At 42.7% G+C, this 23,651-nt stretch overlaps 1 protein-coding gene across 2 annotated transcripts in view; it reads right to left on the bottom strand.

Moving 5' to 3' along the window:
- Nucleotides 1-2,407: 2,407 nt before the first annotated feature.
- CYRIA (CYFIP related Rac1 interactor A) overlaps nt 2,408-23,651 on the bottom strand; it is a 107,374-nt gene continuing 86,130 nt past the window's right edge. Inside the window, exons 4-12 of one of the 2 annotated variants that reach the window (XM_022554190.2) lie at nt 17,291-17,412; nt 15,944-16,049; nt 13,972-14,108; nt 13,220-13,297; nt 12,939-13,055; nt 12,769-12,848; nt 11,209-11,335; nt 7,173-7,243; nt 2,408-5,065 (exon numbers count right to left, since the gene is read on the bottom strand). In XM_022554190.2, the coding sequence (XP_022409898.1) occupies nt 5,002-5,065; nt 7,173-7,243; nt 11,209-11,335; nt 12,769-12,848; nt 12,939-13,055; nt 13,220-13,297; nt 13,972-14,108; nt 15,944-16,049; nt 17,291-17,412 (902 nt within the window). In that variant the 3' untranslated portion in view covers nt 2,408-5,001. The remainder of the gene's footprint in view (nt 5,066-7,172; nt 7,244-11,208; nt 11,336-12,768; nt 12,849-12,938; nt 13,056-13,219; nt 13,298-13,971; nt 14,109-15,943; nt 16,050-17,290; nt 17,413-23,651) is intronic. The other variant, XM_089923417.1, reaches the window with a different exon arrangement.

The following is a 23,651-nucleotide window of genomic DNA, read 5'->3' as shown; positions in this document are numbered from 1 at the left end:
ATAGTGATAGCATTATTTCTATCACACAAAAGGAATAAAAAAAGCCTTTCAAATCTATTGAAATTTGGAGGGAGATAATTTTATAGCCTCCTCCAAGTACTTTTGATATTTTCTAGAGACAAGCTTCTTCAAGGTGTAAGAAGCCTTTTAGAACTACCAGTCCTCGAGTCACAACATTGACGACTATAGCTCTTGGGTGGCTTAGGAATGTTAATAAAATATAGCTTCTGACTTGAGAAAAAGCCTGTTATGGGGCAAACAAGGACAATTTAAAATGAACAGAAAGTGCAGGCAGAGAGAAAGAGGAATCTGGAAATATGCAATTTGATAGTGAAAACTGGAAGATCTTGTAGAGAAAAGACTATTTTGAGTTTACAAGAACTTTCAGCCTAAAAGGCACTTTCTAAACTAAATTCTGGGACATCAGGCAAGGGAAGAGCTAGAGTAATAAAAATACAGTCCCAGGAACCTGATGTGACCAGGGCAGAAAAATTCCCTTCTTTGGAGTTTGACCTGTGAGCTGGAGCCACAGGTCAAGATCTTTCTGTTTACTGAGTAAGAGGTACATGTAGGATGTACTCAGTCAGGGTGGAGGTTACTAGTAGCAACCAGGATTTTGGTGTTGGATAGATTAATGTGCTTAATGAATATGAATAGTTTAAATAATCAACATTATACAGTATTATTTAATTGGTCATTTACATTGTGATGACTAATTATCCTACACACCTTTCAAACAGCAAACATCTAGAAATTCTGCCTGCTTACTGATAACTTAAAGCACGAAATCAGGGGTGACTACAGATTGCAAATATTCACCAGGTTTCAGGAATGTGCCATCTGAGCTCTTCTTTACCATCCTTCCAAGAGAACTCTGATTAACAACCAAATTTCTGGTTGGTATGAAGGATATTCATTTCCTCACCAGCTGTGCTCCTCTTGACAATTACACTTATGCTTACTCATTTCTTTTTCATGTCTTTTGACTCTCATCACTTATTTAATTAGGGTCTCTCTCTCCCCTTCTTCTCTCTCTCTCTCTCTCTCTCTCTCAAAGGCCCCTTTCATTTTCTCTCTTTCCAGCTTTTGTCCGTTTATAATTTGTGTCAATTTACAGAAAATTTACCATTCCTATTCATTTCCCTTTGTGTTTTGTATATGGTATCATGGAAGGTCTCTACTGGGGACTCTAACCCACTGAAAGCACACACAATTAGGTCTTAGGTGATTAGCTTAAAAGGTTCAGGGATTAAAAGTAATGCTCTAGAAAAGTTTCAGTGTTTAACAGTTAAGAGAATTGCTTTAGAGTTTACGTTGCCTGAAAAATGAACTTTTGTGGAATAGGCTATTTGCTAATTTTGCCAAATCCATAAAGTGCTACTGTACTCAAGAGAAAAAATAAAAGAGCAAATAAATGCTCTTATATTTCTTGGCATCCTTGAATAAGTAGGTCTCATGCAACTCTAGATATCAGTCACGTATCTCCGTATTTTATGCCTTTTTAAAAAAATAATGGGGGTCTTTGCTGAAATGAATAAATACAGCTGGTACCAAGACTAGTTCATTTTGGGCATTTCAGATTTTGGGTATATGAAGTAACTGAGGCATAGAGAGGTGAAGGGCAGCTGGTGTGGTTTCCTGGTCCACAGAGGAGGTGTTTAGCAAATATCTATGTTTAGTAAGTATCCGTGATCATGTGCTTACTACCCACTTAATCTTGAACATCACATAAAAGAGGTGTATTTTTAAATATATGTACCAAACTTTAATTTTCATTTCACACTCAAAACTTCTGTACAAAAAGAGGCAAAGCAGGCAAAAAAAATTACAGGGACTTCAGCAAACAATATACAACTTTTAAACAGCTTTGTGTATGCAACAGCCTTTATAGGTGTAGTGGGGAAATTCGGTTCCAAAGTTTTTGTTTCTTTAAGATAAAATTCCAATGTTTATTATTAACATCTAGAAAAATTTGTATCTGTCTGGGATACAAGATTGAATGAGAAGTTTCTGATGTCTACTGCACCATTAGATTCCAAGATTGAGAGAGCTTCATTTTTCTTTTGAGAAAGCATGAAATTACTGTTATTTAAATGTGATGATGTATTAAAAACCTCAGCTTACCATTAATAACTTGATACAATGGTGATGGCTAGGAGCAAACACCGATGAAGCATGATATTAACTAATAGTTAAAGGATAGTATCCAGGATTCCCTTTCTGGTTGTTAATTAATACTCCAGCCCCAATGGGCCACCACAATTCAAAACATTCATTGTCACTTTGTTTTACTAATTCCTAGTGGCACATAAAAGGTTTCCAAGAACAAAGTTATAATGTCAAAGTAGCAGTGCATCTGAGAAATGTAATTTTCACCTTGTTGCTTGCCCCAAAATAAATATCTGAGTAATGGAAAACACTTTTATTTGAAAACGATGAGACATGAAATATGAAATATAGTTAACATTGACATGGATACTGTGGCTAGCACTTTCCCCTGAACCACTCACAGGCTGTGGACACATGTGCATGCAGCACAAAAAGCTGTGATTTTTCAAGGATGTCTGATGCCTGGTGGACAGTCTGTTAAAAGAATTTGTCTCCCACAATAGCTCCGGAGTGGACCCAAGGCCCATCACCTGTTAGTGATCACAGACATTCAGTTAACCGTCCCCCTGATAGTCAGAGGCAATAGTTCAGGTCCTGGGCTTTTGAGAATCCACGTACTAGTGAATCTTGGCTTTGAAACAAGGTGGCTTGGCTAAATCGGGGCAGACTGGCAGCCTCTCCCCTATGTTTGGTCCCATTTGATAGAAAGTCTAATTAAAAATTATAAACGTGCTCAACTATTTACTCTGCAAGTCCTTTCCCCTCTCCAAGACTTAATCTCCTTCCCTGATATGGGAGGAAAGTAAACCCAGTGACGATAAACATTGAGTGCATCTATACTCCTAGTCTTGACAGTTGTTTCCCAAAGATAACATGGGCCTGCCAAGTAAAAGAACATTTCTTAAGCTGAATATTTAATGAATTTGTTTACCCAGTGTTATCCTAATTTCTGGCTTCCTCTAGGGTTTTAGAATGCCTAGGTTTGGAAAGGTCTTGAAAGCCATCTAGTGCATTTCTGTTCTGATGAGAGAACCCTCATCCAAGCAGCTGTACTTGTTCAGCTGGAAAAGCTCCAAGGAAAAGGGCCTTTCCTCTCCTTGTTGACTGACATTTAGATACAGACTGGGTAATCTGTTCTGTCACTTGACTGGATTTCTTTGTGAAACATAAACAAAACCAAAGTATGTCTCTCCTCTTCTTGGAGGACTCAAGGGAATGCCAGCTGGCCACCAAAGTCAGGAAAGTAATGGTGTGACAGCGCATTCCTTGGGACATTGTGAATGACACCAAACCCTGATATAACCAAACCCAACTTTGGGAATTACCATTCCCTGGGCAACTCTTTCCTTCCATCAGAAATAGGCAAGCAATTATATGGTTCAGGCCGAGGGTTTATTTAAAAGCGTCCAGTATCACCCCCATAGTATGTATGCATAGGCCACGTGGTGAAAAAGAAAGGGCATGGAGTCAGCAACGAGGCATCCTGGGTTCTAGTCCTACATGGGGGTGATCCTGTTAGACTTCATCCTCTGTCTCATTTTCCCACTTGGAGACCAGAATAGATTTCCAAGATTCCATTCTAAGCTCTGTCTGCAGACACAATGACCCTTGTCAAACTGCTAAGCATCAAGACAAGGTGGGGTGATGCTTACTGGACTCTACTTACACAGGAAGGATGTGAGAGTCAGTCTTTTTAGTGGCTCATAGTCTTGTAGGACTACAGGAGATTATCTGTTTTATTTGCCCATTTTATAGATGAGGAAAGTGAGACACAGAGAACTTAAGTGAATTTCCCAAGATCACTCTGTGAATCAACAGGGCTAGGACTTAATCCAGGTACTCAAGCCAGAGTTTATACATTGCAACAAGCTAGCAGTTGGGTCATAAAGGAGCTCCCATTTAAATATTAGATAACCAGAAAACGAAAATCTCCCCTCTAAGTTCCTCTAGTTTTCTGGTAACTAATTAAGTGTCTAGATCTCTGCTGCCACATGGATGGTCCCCAGAGGACGGGGCTCCTATTAGGATGGGGTGTGTACGCAGTGCTCCACAGACAACAGGAATGTTAGCAACCTTACCCACAATTTTAGCCAGAGCTCCATTTCCCTGTCCCTGGAGACAGAGGGTTGAAGCAGAGAGATGACTGTCCTGTCGCCTGGGTGCCCTTCCTCCCCACCTGTGCCCCACTTCCACGACAGCCACCAACCCATCCACAACAGCACATCTATCTATCCTTGCTTCCCTCCCATGAACTGATGCAAACACGCTGATTTTTCCTCTTGCAAAATGGAAAGGGAACATTAGGGGGTATAAAGCAAAACAGGAAGAGAGTATGCTGATAAATAAAATACATGCAACAAAAAAGTTGCACGTGTGCTGCGCTGTCTGAGGGAAGAGAGGGGGTGTGCTGAATTCCAAACACTTGGCTTTGTGTCTCCACGTGCATTTGTCTTTTCTGGGATCCCTCTCTCTCTGGCAGGATAACAGCTGTGTTTCTTGTAGTTGAGCTGTCCCAGGAAATCAAATACTTCATGTTTCTATAACTATACTTCCCAGAGAGATTACACATCTAGAATTAAAACATGACCACAAGCTATTAGGAATTTCTGATTGTTAAAGGTGTAAGGAACTCCAGTAGCAAAGATCAATGTCTCCAAAATTTTCCTTTTGGAGAAGGGGTTTTCCTTTCAGCCATCGAAGATAAGGCTCTCCAGTCAATTTATGCTCTGCTGGGTTGAGTCAGTCAGGATACAAATTAAGGTCCATATATTTCAGGGACAAGAAGGAAACGGTTATGTAAATACACGAGTATTAACATCAATCTGTATTAAATTATGTAAACATATACATCTTCTGAGGTCAGTTCAAAGATCCTCTTCACTGAGCAAAGCTTTACTGAAGCATGGCTCGAATCTGTTTGGAAGTCGATTCATCATTCAAGTGTTTTGTAGTGAACCTGGATGGAGAGAAAAGGATGGCGGTCAGTGTGCAAACAGCACTCTGAGAAAGCTTCGATCGTGACTCTCCAGCTCATCTTTAGCTTGGGAGACATAACTCATATTTAGAAATCAAACTTGGCATTGGTTCTTTAGACAAAGAGCCACACTTCAATGCCCAGAGCAGTCTCAGAATTAATATTTGATCCTTCCTTCCAAAGGAGTTTTATGTTATGGTTATTAAACAAGTAGATCTTCCACCTAATCAAATAATTTCACGGAGGAGACACAAGCATTCTCATTTTCCAGGGAGACAGACTTCACGTGCTTGAGTGCAGGATCTTGGCCATCTAGGCCACCCCTGCTGAGTCACAAATATTAAAATATGGGTTTGCATATAACAACTTTACCCAACACTTAAACTGTTGGGGTTTTCTACTTTTATGGGAATGCTTGTCCTCCTTGCCACCACAAGGGGGCACGATGGCAGGTCCATATACTGAAGAAAAGTGGTGTAGTTTGTCTCCTCACATTAACTGGTGTAGAAATAGTTCATGAAAAGAAAGGAAAAGAGAAGTAACATGTAATAAAATCTTGACCGCGTCCCAAGCGCTCCATGGAAGTTTTCCACTCACACTAACTCTTTGTAGGACAGGTTATTGCCTCCATTTTACAGATGTGCAAACTGAGATTTGGAGACATTAAAAGACCCATTCCAGATGACAAATACAACGATGTATGATTTGTAAACAATTTGTAATTTGTGATTTCTGATTTGGATCCAGGTCTGCCTCTGCCTCAAAAACCTGAGTTCTTTGACTTCCTCACAGTGTCTACAGGAGACACCAAATGCCGAGGTTCGGATGGAACTCACAGCCTACCGCAGTGCCCTGCTCTCGAAGCTCTGCTTGACTGAATGATGCTGGAAAGCAAAAGAAACAAGCAACAGAAGCCAAAGTCTTCTTACTGAGTGTGGAAAGCCAGCCTTTTGTGAAATGGGCACCAATGGAGAAAACCTCGGTTTACCCACAGAATCTGGAAGGCTCTTGGGTTAAAGCTACATCTCTTCTGAAGAATGATGACCTAGCAGCTTCATGAAAAAGGATTAGCCTCAGTGTATAATTATTCATTTCATGTGCATCTCAGTTTCTTCATTTATTAGATGGGGTAACAGATCTTATCACTCTGACTTGTGATGATTAAATGAGAGCAGGAAACATGTGTGTTGTACGTGCGTAGAGTATCACGGCTCCATCTCACTTATACTTATTGAACATTTACTACATGCATGAAGTTGAGAGGAACTGAGGGAAATCAGTTGAATGATGATGACGAATCATTCAGATGAATGAGACAGCAGGGACCATAAACTTTCCAGATTACAATCCCGACTGTCATGATTCAGCAAACTCCTGTGGATATGTCACAGCTAAGAAACAAGAATACCTCCCCTGGAGTGGATTAAGCGCACGTGTCCTTGGGAAGAGAGCAGGTGCTCGGGCATGACGCGTTAGCAGTGAGGAGACGGCAGGAACACTAGCCAGCTACAAGGGCATCCAGGCAGGGGACAGCAGGGTTCTCAGTTTTGGCAGCTGCACGTACGACTCACCCAGGGACCTTCAGAGCAAACCCACAAACACAAAATGGATGCCTGAGGCCCTAGCCCAGCGATTCGAACTCATTTGGCCTGGATTGGACCCTGAGCATCAGTGTTTTCAAAAGCTACCCACATAATTCTCCTGAGCAGCCAGGTTTGGGAACCACAGGTGCAGGGGGAAGTGAGACCGGGGAAGCTTCTTCTTCTGCAAGTCCCCACCAACCACAAAGCGCTGTGGCTGGGAGTTAGGCCTTTGACCTGCGGGGTCACCCAGGCCTGGGTTTAGATCCTGGCTCAGCCATCTGCTGTGTGACTTTTGCCAAGTGAGTTGACTTCTCTAAATTTCAGTTTCTTCCATCTGTAAAAAGGGGATGATAAAAATGGGGCTGACCTCAACAGGCAGTTGGGAAGATGACATGTATTAACAGATGCAAAGGGGTTAAGCCTGGCGTTCTAGCCCTCGGACCCAAACAGCACCTACATTTGCAATGGTTCAGAAGGGTTGGCTGCCCCACAGGGCTGAGGCTCACCTGAGGGCGTTCAGCAGCCCCTCCACACTGTCTGGGGCCTGTTCCTTCAACACCTTTATACAGCCTTTCATCTAGAAGAAAGCATGAGAGTTTGTTAATACCCCAGTAATTCCATCATAGTACCTGTCCATAACAACATCTGTTCATAATAATATATTATTTCTTCCCATAGAAATCAAACTCAGAAATGTCCAACACACCTTCCTACCCCCTCAGGCCAGTGAGTTGTTTTTCTGGGCTTCTAGAAGGTTCTGTGCCAGTTTTCATATTATACTGCAATCGAACATTTTATGTGTCTGACTTCTGGGGACAACGACCTGAGACTTTGATTTTCTTGTCTTGGACTCGAGAGTCAAGGGGAGAGCTCCTCCTCTAGCCTGTGCTCAGTTGAGACTGACTGAATGAATTGCAAACCTGATCGCTTTATGTCATCTCTCTGCCCAGAATGCTTTTCCTCCTTCAGCTGTTTGACTGGTAAACTCAACAACTTAACAATTTTTTTCTTTTTTCTTTTTTTTTTGCGAAGGAAGAATCTGGAAAGAACACCATCACTCATTTAAGCTCAGATGTTCATGCACTGATTTGGGTATACTGTACTAAGGGCCTCTTTTATAAAGGTCACTTATAAAAATGTTCTTGTATGTTGCAAGTTTTTCCTAAAGGCCTGATAAACTCTGTTGGATTGATGGGGGCAGCCAGAAGCCCAGGGTTGAGAATCATTTGGGGGCATGTTTAGGCTCATCCATAAAGAATGTCGTGGTCAATCAGAGATGCCTGTCATAGGTGCAGAATGGGGTCAAGCTCAGAATGAAGAGATTTGGTCCCTCTCCCGAAAGAGCTCATAGTCTAGTGGGAGAAGAGAGACAAATAGCTCATTATCATCCTGTGATATGTGTTCTTGTAAAAAGTGCCCAAGGAGGAACGGGGCCATAGATGAGACAAGAGGCAGAAGAGCAGTGGATACTCTGGAAATTTCGAGTTCTATTTCAGGCTGATGAAAGCCTTGAGTGTGAATATCAGGATGCAGCCAGAGGTGTAGTCAGGGCCAGATTCAATGTGGGTTTAACAGCATGTTCGGGAGTTGGGGGCCTTTACCTGTGGAAAACACCCGTGATAGGTGTTAAACAATCTAGTAATGTGATTCATACTGAAAGGGATCGGAGGAAGCACGACTGGAGACGGGAGGGCCAGTGGGAGCCCCTGAGGGGGAGGGTGTGAGAGCAGCAGTGGGCACGGAGGGTCAGGGCAAGACGGGAGGATGCATCTGAGGTCCAGGTCACAGGACGTGGTGATGGAGAAGGCGTGAAGGTGAAGAGGGAAGAAGACAGTTCCTAGGTCCTGAGGGACAATCCCACGTTTCTGGCTTTGAGACTGAGTTGCAGGAAGGTGAAATACCTGAGACAGGAACCCAGGAGGAGGAGAAGCAGGTCTGTGGGGGAAAGGATAACCTTTGATTTGAGGCCGGCCATGCCTCAGGTGTCCAAATGAGGGGGTGTCTGGAATTCTGGGTGAGGCTTGGGCTGGGGACCACGGTTTAGGAGTGATTCTATATTGGATCATTCCATACAAGTTTAAGGAAATCAGTTGAAAATGTCATGTCACTCCAGCCTGCTTTCCTGACACCCACGATTAGCATCAGTTCTCTAAATGATGCATATCCCTCTGGGCCTCGATGACTTTGCTCTGATGATTCCCTCCGCCTGGAGTACTCTTCCTTCTATCTGTCCATTTGGTAAAAATCCTCAAGACCCACCTGAAACGTCACCCTCTGTCTCTGCCTCTATGCAGAATGAGTTTCTCCCTCACCTGGGTTTCTAGAGCTCGGTACCTCCATTTTGGACTACAGAACACATTCTTTGTAAGCGCAGGTAACAGGATCTATTTCAATATTTGCTTTTTCACAGTTGATGCGGATACCCTAAGGATTTATAAAACAGTGCAAGTAGCTGCTGGCTTAGAAGCAGACTGGTATCTGGAAAGAAACCCTTATATCATCAAAGAAAAATGGCCCATCATGTACATGTTGTGCTCCGTAAACCTGAAACTTTCCTCGAGACACATATAAACTTCTACGAACAAACCTTCTTAGTGAGACATACGTGAACAAATGGACGTCATCAAGACTGGGTAGGGATAGATCTAATATTATATAACGTTTATAGCCTCAGCAGAAAGACTTAGTAAATAACAAGCAAGGACAAGCTTTTTAAAGGTTAGGGCTACAAGACATAATGGTTAGGGCTACAAGACGTATTTTTAATTACTGACTCTGTGACAAGTTAACAAAAGACTGTGGTAAATGAGAATGTCCTATGAGTACTAGGTAATAAATTCAATCCATATTCAAATGATATTCACGGGTTATTAATGGAGCTATTTATACTTAATCTATAGCATAAAAACGTTAAAGCCTCACAAAGAATACAGTAAAAATATTTATTGGTATGAAAAAACTTCCATAATATACTGTTATGCAAATTAAATATGTTTTAAAATAGAAATTGTGGCAGGGTGCTAATCTGTTAAGTATATACACACACAAACATCTATACAAAATGAAGGGACATATATATGTGACATATTGACGGTGGTCATCCGTCCATGGTGAGGTTACCACTGATAAATGTAATTTTCTGTGTTTTGGGTTCGTTTGTTTTTTTTGGCTGCCCCGTGCAGCATGTGGGGTCTTAGTTCCCTGAGCAGGGATCGAACCCACTCCCCCTGCGGCAGAAGCATGGAGTCTTAACTACTGGGGCACCAGGGAAGTCCCAATTTTCTGTATTTTGATTTCCTGTATTTTCCCAGAACTGTTATATAAGTATTTATTTTCTTGATAAACAGAAATAATTACATTAAAAATAATGAAGACTCTCTGAAGAACCATGGCTAGCTATGCTAGGGAGCCAGAACCTCAAAATGAGTAATCCAAGTTGCATTATTAATTGATACATTTTCTTACAATCTTTAGATTCACGGCCCCTCTGGGCACATGGACCTTCTGTCTGCACAGAACCAGGGCATCAGAGATGCTGTTCTGTATGGATGAACGAGCATAGAGTACGCACGCCCCGACTGAGCCGCGTCAGAATAAGTCGGTACCAAGAGGTCCTATTCCGTACTGAAAAGCCTTTAAATTAATACAGGGATACGCTACTGGCTGCCATTGCAGGCAAACATTGGGCTGAGAGGAGCCTGTTTTATCCCACAATCAACAGGAAATCACCTGCAAACCACAATCATTTGTTTTCCAATCATATCCATTCATTCAGCAAAAGCTATATGGAGTATCTATGGAGCGCCGTGCTGTATGTACCAAGGATACTGCCAGGCAATGAAGCAGACATTAGGTATACAGATCTTGGTCTCTGCCCTTGTCAACAAACTCAGAGTCCATGAGGGAGTCAGAAAACCCAAAATGGTAGGCGCTTTGGGCCCGGAGGAGAAGCAAGGCTCTGCTCCATGCGGGGCACAGGAGATGTGCTCCAAATGAGGTGACATGTGAGGAGTGTCTTAAAAGAATCCCCCCATCAGAGAAGAGGGAGGGCACTCTGGGCAGAGAAAAGGGCTCAAGCATATTCCAAGGACAAGAAAAGGCATGGGAATCAGGCAGAGCCATCTGCAGGGATGGTGGGAGAGGAAGTTGGAACATTGTTTGGGATTTGACCGGTGTCTTGTAATCTAGGATGAGACACATATAACATATAAAAATATATATTTATATGGCACACTAGGTAAGCTGAAGGGGCAGCTTGCAGCTAGGGGACTGTTTACCTCTCAGCTCCTCTACAGGCTGAGGGAATCAGCACCTCCACATTCCTGCTGTGTCTCTGAGGTTGGATGTGTTTGCTGCAAACATATGAACAGGACTGGACTTCTTGCTACGAGGAGAGCTGCCACGATGGGGCTTGCATCTGGGAGAGTTCACTCCCGGGGCGGGGGGTAGGGAGTGTGGAGGGGAGGGAGAGAGGGAAGCAAGGTCTGTTTGACAACATTTATGAGCTCTTATTGGGAAATCACAGTTCGTAACTATTCTTACATCGATCTTGGATGTCTTGCAGAAAGCTCCCACGGGGTGGACGTGGTCGTAGAGGATGATGACCCCCACCATCACCCTCATGCAGAACATCAGCGTTTCTTCGCTTGTAAACCTACTCCTGTACTCCCTGGAAGAGAGGACAAGTGGCAGAGATATTACCTCCGTGACAGAGCACGTTCATCTCTGGCTCCACAAATGGCTACTTTAGCCTCCTCCTATCCTCCTCCCTGGAGAACAATTCCAGACCTGCAGAACCAGGTTAATAAGCTCTTAAAGAAACCAGCGATGGTAATTCTCCTTGAGTCTATCTGACCATTGTGAAAACAAGGTAAATTAGAGGGCAGTAAATTCTCTTCTGCCCTCAGCGAGCCAGCTCATCGTGTACATAAGTCCCCCGCCCATCAATGTTGAATATTTTATAGCAGGTCTCTCTGGCTGTCCTAGATTATAGAGAATAATGGCTTCATTATGGAGAAAACGAATCAAGTTCATTTCTATAGAGCAGCTACCGTGTCTCCAGTCTGGGTAACTTCCTTTGTGAAGATACAGGCTGCAGGTTGAATTACACTGGCAAAGGTACCTACCAGAAATTACATACCATTCATTGGGCTAAGAGTATTTGTGGAGTTTGCATTTTGTTCACCTACCTTGACAGGGTCACTGATGATTCAGGTAATTCAAGCCAATCCTAGAGGCTTTCTTAACATCTACCTCATTACGTTTGTCCCCACAGCAATGATGATTACTATTTCCATCTTGGAATAAATCTTAAATATAAGTGAACTATCTGAAATTAACACCACCTTACCTTTGAACAGAGCACCAAATTCTATAAGGCACTCTTGGTGCCTTTGGGCCTCCCAAACTCGCTGCGTCATAGATGGTATTATGGGAACCTCATCAGATGAGGAAACCAAGGTCCAGGCAGGTCAGACCACTTGTTTATGGGCACAGAAGGGGCTACAGACATACGTGGAATAAGTGGAACCCTGACATTGGAGTGTAGGTTTTCTCATTACCATACTGCCTCAACCTCAACAAACTCAACCATTTTTTAAATCTAGCAAGTAATTTAAGTGCAAGGAAACTGCTGCATGCACGAGAGAGAGAGAGAGAGAGAGAGAAAGAGAGAGAGAGAGAGAGAAAGAGAGATCTTCATCATCATTTTTGCAATAGCCTTACCACTTCCACTCTTCGTTCTACATCTTCTCTCAAATCCTTTCTCCAATATACTTATAACATACCCAGTCATCTACCCCAATCTTCCATTTGATCCTCATACAACTTCTCCTGCATCTTTGATTTGACGTTTGATTCTGCCATCTAACAAGCTATGCAATCTTTGGGAAGAAGTCAGTTAATCAATTTAGGCCTCATCTTCCTCAGCTCTAAAATGGGGATACTACACCTCGCACCCAGAATTCTTTATGAAATTAATTCAGTTAATATATACGTAGATGTTAACATGCTGACCCACACGTTAGATGTGGTCACCACCATCACCATCATCACAGAGATAGGTGAACTCTTGACCACGAATACACCTCTGATTTAACTTACGGAGTCTCCAGCATGACTTTACAAACGCTCGTCATCGTACTGAGGCAGTCTGTGGTATTCTCTATTGGCAGTGTTTTGTTCTAAATGGGAGACACAAATGGGTATTAGCCCTGTTAGCAGCTTTTACATGCAATCGGGCAAAAGGCACCTCGTTGCTCAACGTCGCTTACTTCGGAGACAAAGTGCATGGTGGCGTTGCTGAGGGTTTTCAGCATCGGTGTGGCTTCTGCATAGAAGAGGGACATTCGGTTGGCCATCTCATTGTTGACTTCGTTCTCAATGTCTAGCTGATGAAAAGAAGACGAGAGGATGCGGTTGATAAAGAGATGGTCAACATCTCAAAACAGTGTCCTCTGGAAATGGAATTACAGACAAAGGCTCTGTCTTCTCCCTGTGCCCCTCCCGATGCCTGGAGCATGCGTGTGTCAACCTGGGAGCTCCGGAGACTCACATGCATGTTGTTGATGCGGTTACGACTGATGGTCCTTCTGTAGTAGCTGAAGTCATTCTGAATAGCCGGGTTCCTCATCTGAAATTCAGAAGGGAGGAAAGCAGGTCATCTCTCAGCATCAGGTGCAGGATATGCATCAGAAGCCCGGACACCAGATTCTGCACAGATACCAGAACTTCTCTTTGTTACGCAAGAGTCAAAGCAACTTCCGGTTAAAAATAAATACTCAGGGCTTCCCTGGTGATGCAGTGGTTGAGAGTCCGCCTACCGATGCAGGGGACACGGGTTCGTGCCCCGGTCCGGGAAGATCCCACATGCCACAGAGCGGCTAGGCCCGTGAGCCATGGCCGCTGGGCCTGCGCGTCCGGAGCCTGTGCTCCGCAACGGGAAAGGCCACAAGTGACAGGCCCGCATACCGCAAAAAAAATAAATAAATAAATAAATAAATAATGCCCTGGTTTTACCCTAGGCTAGATTTCAGGGAAAGTATACTTGTTCCCAAAGAGGAAGAGACATTTGAAATGCTTTTTTCTGGTTGCACTGGGCAGATTTTGAATTTCCATGTAGAAACCACCATCTTCAATCACTTTGACCACAAGGAGTTCAAATTCTCACCACATGACACGCCTCTCTAGGGAAGGAGCTACAGCTCACTCATCTCTCTTGCCCCCGCCGCACAGCACTGCAGAGCACCTGGACACCTAGGTGCTCAGTAGGAATTTGTTAAATTGCCCAAGCGCACGCGGCCTAACCTTCAGTTCATCAAATCGAAGGGTGAAATGCAGAATTTCCGCAAACTCCTTGGCCAGGGCCTGCTGCCGCTCCAGGTGTTGCGTTGGTGTGTAGGGTGGACAGGTCAGAGATTCCAATAAACTCTGAAGAGCTTTTTCTGGAAGTCAAAGGGATACAGACATATTTGAGGTGGCCCGCAGAGATCTTTTCAAAAAGCACAATTTGAAGCCCCAGTTGACATTCTCAGAGATAACCTGCTTGAGTCTTTCCACTCCACCTTTTCCCGCAGAACTGTGTGAGATGTGACATGTGTGGGTAAGGAGGAAAAGGAGCCCCCCATGCTCCGCCTCCACTGGAGAAGAGCCCCGGGGCCACACAGTCTTGTAAATGTCTCCCAGGGCTCAGCCGGACCCTCACATGTTCTGTCATCCCAATTCCTCACACTGTTAGAAAACCACAAAGAGGTGATTTTGGATCATGTGCACGAGATAGCCATTCAGAAGCCAGGATGAGATGAGGTGGCCCTGAATGCGTGGGGTAAATAACCTGCTCTGCAGGGACAGACTTCTGGGTCATTCCAGCTCTTCTCTGCATTTACACTCTCATCAAATCCCAGGCATATTTTTCTACAAACCCACTGCCATATCTACCTCCATTACTGTCCTGAAAAGAGTCTCATTGCTCCCACTTCTCTGTTTCTAAAACTTCCTTCCAGTTTTTCCTTCCATGTATTTCTCCTAGTACCGAGTCATTTAACCAATCCTCTAGAGCAGGGGTAGGAAAACTATGGCCCACAGGCTAAATCTGGCCCACAGTCAATTTTTGCAAATAAAGTTTTATCAAAACACAGCCATGCTTTATTTTCATTTCCCTAGGGATTGACTATGGCTACTTTTGTGCTACAATGGCAGGGTTGAGTGGTTGCAACGAAAATAGGATGGCCCACAAGCCTAAAATATTTATTAGCTGGCTCTTTACAGAAGAGTTCACCAGCACCTGCTCTATCATCCCTAGAGTCCTTTTACCGTTTCTTTCCAAGGACACCGCTAGCATTTTCTGTCTGTGGGAACAAACTGTCTTCTGAGGCAGCTCGCTTGACCTTGGACTGCTCTGATAGGTGGATTTTTCCTGTCTGCTGAGCTGAGTGTTGGCTCCTTAGGATTTCAGCTCACTGGGTCTAGACACACACTTGGAAGAAACAGAGAAATCGATTTCTCTTCAACCTGAGTGTCTTCAGAAGCTCCCTCTTCTTGAAAAACTGGTTCAGTTCACTGAACTATTTCCTTTGAGTCTTGGCTTCAAGTTCTCTCAACGTCATGGCTATTATTCCCCCAGCGTACTTTAGTTTCTCTGTTTAACTCTTAAAATGTGGCACTCACTTATGGCAGAAGTAGAGTAAAACATGACCACATGCTTCCCCGTTCTAGATGTATTATATTAGCCAGGGAAACCTCAGACGGCTTTACTGTTCGGGGAGGGGTTGTATCATATCAGTGGTCACATAGAGCCTACTGTCAACCAGACTTGATTTTCTTCTTGCTTCTGCAAAGCCATCCTGTGCCTGCACAGATTTTTTTAAGCTTAAGGATAGAATGTTATGTTTGTCTTTCTTGTATTTTACTATATTAAACATAACACATGATTCCAGCCAACCAACTTCTTTTTGGGTTAGCAGGTAACCTGTATTTTCTCTGTCCTTCGGAAATGTGATCAGACATGGTAAACCTGTTAAGAGTCAGACTTAGCTGAGAACAAAACCAAAGGGATACCCACTAGTAAAGACACTCTAAATGCACCAATAAATGCAGGGGAAGAAACTCTGAGGTGGATTGACAGAAGTAGACATGGCAGGTGATTTTGTAGAAGTGGCCTCTGACGATGCACAGCGACGGACCTGGGGTAGTTTCCAACGTCCTGAACCTTTCCTGCTACTTTCAAACGCCGTAACAGAATTTCACACGTAAGACATGAAAACCGTAAACACATACTCACCTAGCCTGATAGAAAACTCATAAAATCTCTTTAGCCTCACGACCAAAGGACACACTGCATTCCAAGCTTTTTCTTGAAGCTGAATGTCATTGGGATTTTGAATGGCCTGCCAAAACATTATGGAATTGTCTGTTTAAAAAGAAGCAGTACGCTCCCCATCAAAATGACTTAAGATTGAGAAAGAATTTGAGTTAAAAAGATACGATTCCTGCTGTACTTTGCTAATGTGTATTTCCTCAATGGACATCAGTTCATTGGAGTGTGGTCCAAGATGCTCAATTAGGATGGCGATTTTAGCCCTTGAACATAATGTAAATGGCTCGGCAATTAGACACCACGTCATCTTACTTGTTTCTCTTATCTTCAATGCAAAAAAAATGCATGTCTAATTGGAAGCAATTCAGTCCTCCTCCATCACCATTCGATTCTTCTAAAGTAGAGCTAGTGCTCATTGGGAAGTGCAGATTCTGTGGATACTTTCCTTTCTTTATAATATGTATTACATTCCTGCCAGTCTGTGATGGTACCTAAATTACCTAAATTAAACGGTGACCCCTAAGTAGAAAAATAACCTCTTAATAGGCTGTTAGTTTCTTCGAAATGCTGTTTTGTCTGGGTTTCAGCAGCTTGAGGATTATGACGCTAGCAGTGCTTTTGTTGTTGTTGTTATGTTTTGCTTTGTTTTTCAGAAAATGGTGGTGGCAGTGTGTGTGTGTGCTGATACTTCCACAAAACTAATTATTTCAAACAAAAGGAGTGTGAAGTTTCTTGCCTTGAAGGCATTATGGAGTCTCAGAAGCCACACTGACAATTTTCTTTTTTTGTTTTGTTTGTTGTTTTGTTTTCCCTGCATTTATTTTTAAAATCTCACATGTCATTTCAAGACGACAGACGAGCAGACTACTTAAAACGAGATCTTTTATGACTCTTGTTTATGATACTAGTAGAACCTGCCAAAATTATTACAAATTTTTGTAAAGTTCATATAAACCCAGACTACGAATCATATTTCAATTGTTGTTCGTAGATTTCATATGTATGTTTCCCTTATATGAAGTAACACAGTGACAAATTATTGTTTAAATGTGAGTCCTGCAATATCAAATGTATGTTGGAGAAGAGAATGGCTAACACTTTACACAGTCTACAGCACTGTGTGCTCAGATCAGCGTACTAGAATAAAAAGGACCATTCATACATTTTTTAAGGACACATTACCCTCCTTGTTCTTCCTAGTATGCTAGGAAACACTAGGGCTATTACTTAATCTTGCTGTGTGTGTGCGTGCATGGGTTTCCTTTCTCCACCAAGGGTGCTGTCAGCTCAGTATTATTATTATTGGCATACGTCTCGGATCTCTGGCCCCGCGCCCTTGTAAGCCTGCAGGTCTGCGAGGATGCTCTCGGAATCCTGGAGGACGGCGCTGATCTGGTTCCATATTTCCCTCTCTCCTTCTGTAGGCTGGGCATCTAAGCAGATGGGAAACCAAAAGACACAGAGGGCTTGTGTTTATAAACAGCCTGAGAAGAGGCTTGGCATTCAGTTCTACCTGCTAGACAATCCTATTTTAACTCCTGCAGGCTTAGTATTTACTCTTTAACATAACAAGGTGCTAAGAAAGGAAAACTAACAGAAATTCTGCCCATTACTCAGTTCAAAATAGTCATCAATATTTCACACACATTAAGCAAAGTGTGTTGGAATCATTGCAGGCACTCCTTTATTTGTATAGGTCACATTTTTTGCATACCTACTACGTACCAAGTGGTACAGTGGGTGATAAGAAGAATAAACATTATCTTCTGGGATCCACTTTTAATAGAAGCTATTGAATATTTCTGTTATGATTGAAAAGTCTGTGAATCTGAGTATAGATAGGAAAATAGTCTCCCTTATATTTCCATACTACAAAAGCTTAAAATATTAGATAATGAATCCTTCAGAGCCACGACAGAGATGTATCTTTCTGGAACACAATGATTTGTAGAAAGCTTTGGGGTTTCCCTTTGAACATGAACTCAAAAAGTGCCTGGAGTTCATTTTAAAGCCTCCTGTACTGTTCATCTTTGGTATTAACCATGAAATTTATCCACAAAAATAAGTAACACATTTAAGCTTAAATAATGAAGAATGCATTCAAACAGCCACAGAAACATCCCCTTAGCCCCTCAGTGAATTCCTAATTGTTTACATTCCTGGAGCCAATGTTTGCTCTTGTCTGCAGGAGTATTTTGTGGGGGGCTAGTGGGTGGAAGTTGAATGGTGGTAAAGATTGGGTTTTATTTATCTCACAATGCCTACAAAATAGGTTTCTTGCCCAGGCTAGTTAGGAAATTAATCTCTATCTAAAACGAAGGCACTGCTAACAGAGAAAGGGGATAGATGTCATCTCCTAAAAATCTGTTTTCAAAAATCCAAGTCCTAAGGCTCTGAATTCTCCCAGCGGACCTCACTAAAGAAAGGTGGGATGGAGTCATACCTGGTCTAACATTACCCAGATCAAATCCCAGTTTTGACTAATCTTGGTGGGGGTTAGAAAAAACAGAATTCACAAAATAGGTGATTTTTTAAGTGAGGCATTGACCATGCCAACTGGGTCTTCAGAAAGGCTGAGTATCAGAGTAGAAGTGGGCCAGATGTGGTTGCTCCTGCTTCAGTCACCATCTGCTGGACCTATACTAATGCAAGGCCAGACCTCCGAGAAGTGATGCCCATGGAGATTTTTAGATCATTTTATTTCTCAGATCCTGCTAAGGCCTAAGAAATTGGTGGAGTTACCTGGGAAATGAAGGGTGAAATTCACCAGTGCATAGTAATTCTCTTTAAAAGAAAAGAAATCATAGGCCCTCAGAGATTACTCAGAAACCCTGCAACCTGTTCCTTCTACAAATGAGACGGATTTCAACTAGTGGATGAGGAGGGCCTAAAGTACACGTGCACCAGGGTGCAGAGAAGGGAGAGATGAGTGTGGTCTGGGAGAAGCGGAAACTGCTCCATGTAAGGGCTGGGACTGGAGCTGGCTGGCTGGAAGCCCCAAGGGAGGGCGCCCATGAAAAGCAGGAGGAAGACTTGGCAGGTGGCCCAAGAATGGCTGGACTTGAAAGAGGAAAGGGACCTGCCAGGTTACATTGTTGAATCCAGCCTGGGAAGCAGAGGAGAGAAAGAAACATGTTCCCCCTTTATCCTTTGCTACCTGTCTCCTGCTTCCCCCAAACACCTGGTAAGTTGTCTCAGGTAAAATGTCTGTCACAATACACTATATATTTCAGCTTTTCCTGTTTTCCCAAACTTTTCTCAAAGCAATATGGCGTCTTAAACAGAAACCTAAAACCCACAAGCTAGGAAGCCTGTAACTGAGGGACACGTTTCAATGAACAGAATTCCAGGGTAAGGCTGACAATTCCCAAGTAAGAAGAAAGTCAGGGAAGAAAACATATGACAAAAATGCAAAGATCCTAGAGAACAAAAAATCAGATACTCTTGACTCAAATCCTTTCCCCTTTGGATGAATGTATCGAAAACTCACAAGCTAAACACAAAGACAATTTCCTATAGAGATTTATATTTGAGAAGGAAAAGGAAAAGAGAGTCTGGGACCAAGATTCTGAGAGGTAAGTCTATTTGAATATCAATACAAAGAAGTATGGGAGAGGAAGGCACTTGGAGAACAGAAAAGGCTCCTAACCTTGGCTGTCATATGACTCCATCTTAGCAAGTCATCACTTGGTAAGTTTTAAACGAAACAGAAGTAAAGCTAAGTGGTCTAGAAGAGGAGCACTGGAAAAACAAAAACAAAAAGCCCCCATTCTTTTGATGGTTACTGAAACACCAAAGGAGAAAGATTTCAAACTCAGTTTTTAAAAACAGAGGCCTTTCTTAAGTGCTTCAAAAGTAAGACAGTTTCCAGGAGAGTGGCCTAAAAGTGGTACTGGCCACAGACAGGCAAGCATCTCTCCATCCCAGGCGAAGTGACACTTTCTAATACAAATTCACACTGACGTTGATGTGACCACAAAGAGCTGGATGAGTGACATGGAGGACGACACCACTTCTCTCCCAGAGGTGGCAGAGTTGGGGGCTATGGTGAATCACTTCCGGCCTGCAGTAACTCCCTCCTGCTAGCCAGAGTGATCTGTGAAACAGGACCCTCAGTCCCCAGCCTCCCTCTCTGGGAAAACGTTTCTTTTGGAAGATATCCTAGTGTCCTATTGGAAATGTTTCTCATGTGGCCCCGTTCGACAGGGATGGGGTAGGGAGGGGTGGGAGAAATCCAAGCCATCATTCCTTCTTTGGGGATGATTCTGACTTAGAAATGCACTGGCTCATTTTCTTCCATAATTTGCTAGGCTTATTGCAAGCCCTAGTTTTTTCCTCTCTCCTCTGTCATGGAACTTAAGTCACCTTTTCTTCCAGCTAATAATTAAGCCCTTGGGGCCAGCAGCACAGTCCCTGTCTTCTGGGCCAGGCAGCTCTAAGAGTCTCAGGGGACTCAAATCACAAGTGGCATCAACTTCTGAGGCAGAGAGTCCCAACTGGAAGAAACCCTAATCTGTCTGTCTTCTTCTTTTTTCAAATGGGAAAAGGACTGTGTAACCCTAAGTGACATTTGGTATTGGCCCAAATCCCTAAGTTCATGATTCATCCCACTTTGATCCCCCAGCTAAATGATCAGACACTTAGGACTCATTAGTGAGAATCTGATCTTTGAGCCTGTAAGACTCAGGCCTTATTTGTTTCATTTGATATTGTATCTCCAGGACCTAACACAGTGCCTGGCACACAGTAGATGCTGGTAGAAAAATGTGCTGAATAGCTGAAACATATGATTTAAATATACTTCTCACATTGTTTTGTGATGGTTTTTCTGCTTGGCCTTGAATTCTGAGATCTCTGGAGACAGGGTCTGTATTCTTGTCCTTAGTGCTCCCATATGCCCTACCCACTGGAGACACTCACTAAACATGTCATGACTCAATGAATAAATGAGGAAATTGACCAGGTGACAGAGAACGTGGGCTGTGGGAAGCAGCAAAAGAAATGAAGATCCTATTACTTCTAGATCCTCTCTTCTGCCTTGTCTCTCTAACAGTGCTGCCTGTCTCTCTATTACCATGAAGATAATATGCACTCACCTACAATCAGATTGGCTATTCACATCTTCATTAACATTGTGTTTTTACATCTTCCATCATTTTTCTACAGCGTCAACGTTTCCTCAGTGTGGTTAACACATTAATAGAATATTTGCAATATTAATAGAATATTGCATTTAATGTTTATTCTCCCAATTCTAAGGCTGTTATCATTTTGGAGTAGTCCTTTGAGAGGCTTTGGGGTCTATACTTTTGGCATTCTCCAGATTCAGATTCAGTTGGTCACCATGTTTTTAAAATGTACTGTCTCTTCGGATGTCAAGGAGAGACATCTTGAAACAGACCTTGAAGAATTAGTGATTGAAAAGGTTACTATATTTAACCTGTCAGCAACCTCCTAAAGCATTTGCTGAGTGAACAGGAACTCTGAATTATGGGTTTTGTTTTTCTATTTTTAACACAAAGATTGACCTTTAGTCAAAGGTATACACACACACATGCACACATAAATGCACACCAATAATATTAATGATGGAAATGGGTCATTATTTCCAGTTGCAGTCAGTGAATTATTTGGTGATATTTTTTTCTAAGAATCACATTCTAAATTTCTAATCATCACCAGTTATTTCATCGAAATTAAGGAGGATGGTTACAGAAAGCTGGGCTGTTCCTGTCTAACGATGAAGCTGTTAAAAACCCCTGTGATTTACACAGGCAATTTCAGAAACCAACAATTCTAGGAGCCCTGGAACGAGCCTATCCAGGCTTTTCCCCGGGTGATGATTTAAACCCCCGGACTCGCTATTGCAGAAAGTATGAAAATGTATCATGTGCACCGTGACCTTGAACACATACATTTATTGTTAAGAACTTGCTGAATTCCAAGTGCCTAGAATTTTTAATGGAAAAGTACCATCTTATCAATTAAGAAAGTTAAACAGTATTCATTCTGTTTACAGGGGATCTATTTATCCTCCTTTGGCTCAATTTGCTAGTGACAGTGGATATTCACTGTCAGCATTTTGGAGTCACCAGGGTCAGGTAGAGGTTTCACAGTGGAGGATTGTGGTATTTACTGAAAGCAGAATGCTTGGCATTCCACTGTGCTGATGGAGAGGAAGGTGGCCATGGGCTTTGTTTGTCAGGAACGGACATCTTTGGTGAACATACCCCAGGGCAAGGCAACAGGGTTCAACCCAGAGCAGGGCTGTCAAATCAAAGGGTTCTTATCTCCGTAAATCAGCCAAGGATGAGCCCTGTCTCTACAAGCACCGGGAACCCACACACCTTTTCCTAACAACCTATTCAGTACTGTGTGGAAAAGCTGACAGAGAATCAAACAAATTAACCAAAGATAATGTGAGAAGAAGACACAATTTATTTGGAGATGTCTTTGGCTTGGAAGGAAGCCCTGGCATTTCATCAATAGGATACATCCCTATCTCTGTACCCCACTGGTTGTTGTATAAACACAGAAGAAAGGTACAGCAGAAAGAATTTGCCAAAGCCATAAATTAAATCTATGGCCCTTCTTCCCCACCCACTTCCTCACTTCTCCACACCTCGCCCCTTCAGGATAAACTAAGAAACATAACTATCGAATATTAAAATTTGGGCATGTAAAATGGAAATGATTTATAGCACAATACTAACCGCTTACAGAAACAACGTAAAATTGTGAAGGTCCATTGGAAGATGTAAGTAAGTGTGACTGGTTGACATATGTATTTGTACAGGAGCATTAGCCATCACATGCCAGAGCCCCTTCCCAAGGAACAATCAGATGAGGGACTGCAAAGAACAGGGAGGGTTAAGATACTTGAGGGCCTGTTTATTTCATTCACATGCTGTGAGATCCCTGTGATGTCATGGGGGAAGGGGGAGTTCCAAGGATGTAGTTTTGGAGACCCAGATCCTACCATCAGTTTTACCACTCACTAAACATGAGACCTCAGGGAAACCCTATTAATCTCTCTGGGTCTCATATTAATTCTTGGTAAAGGGAGGGAAGCTAACAAGAGCCCCGTCTCCTCCCTGTATGTTCCTGTGGGGTCTATGACCTGTAGGATCGTAATGAGGATGTTGACAGATGAAAAGGGCTTAAAAAGCAAAAGTGCTAGAAACTGAAAGAATCTTTGTGAATGAATCCCTACGATGGCATACACAAATTCCTTCCCCGGTCTGTTCTGTTCCTTTGCTTTTTGTTTGTGTTGTTTCATTTGTAAAGTGACCAAAAACATTCTTTATTTTCCTCCTTTACTCTTCTAAGATTATCTAGCCTCCTGTGAACAACCTCAGCAGATGTGAGGGTACCGGAGAGGGAGAGATGAAAGAAGAGATCAGTAGCAGCAGGAAGTGGCCTGAGTCAACAAAGAAAGCCCAGATGATCGCCTACTCTGACAGCGCCCCCTCCCTTGCTTTAAAGAGTAGGAGACTGTAGTCCTAACAGGTCAAAATATTCAGAGCCTCTCTGAGAGGACAGTGGTTTGGAAGCTTTAGAATTTCCCTCTTAACCCCACCTCCTTCCCCATCAACCACCATTATTGTTTTTGGCATTCCTATTACGCTCATAAAGGTTGGTTTTTCTTATAAGAAAATCATTTTTCAGTTGC

Source organism: Delphinapterus leucas, chromosome 13, assembly GCF_059928025.1.
Source record: "Delphinapterus leucas isolate spDelLeu-1000000601 "Yukka" chromosome 13, BTC_Dleu_Yukka2, whole genome shotgun sequence".
Classification (NCBI taxonomy): Eukaryota; Metazoa; Chordata; class Mammalia; order Artiodactyla; family Monodontidae; genus Delphinapterus; species Delphinapterus leucas.
Note: the sequence above shows the minus strand (reverse complement) of the source record. Positions and strands in the feature narration are given on the sequence as shown.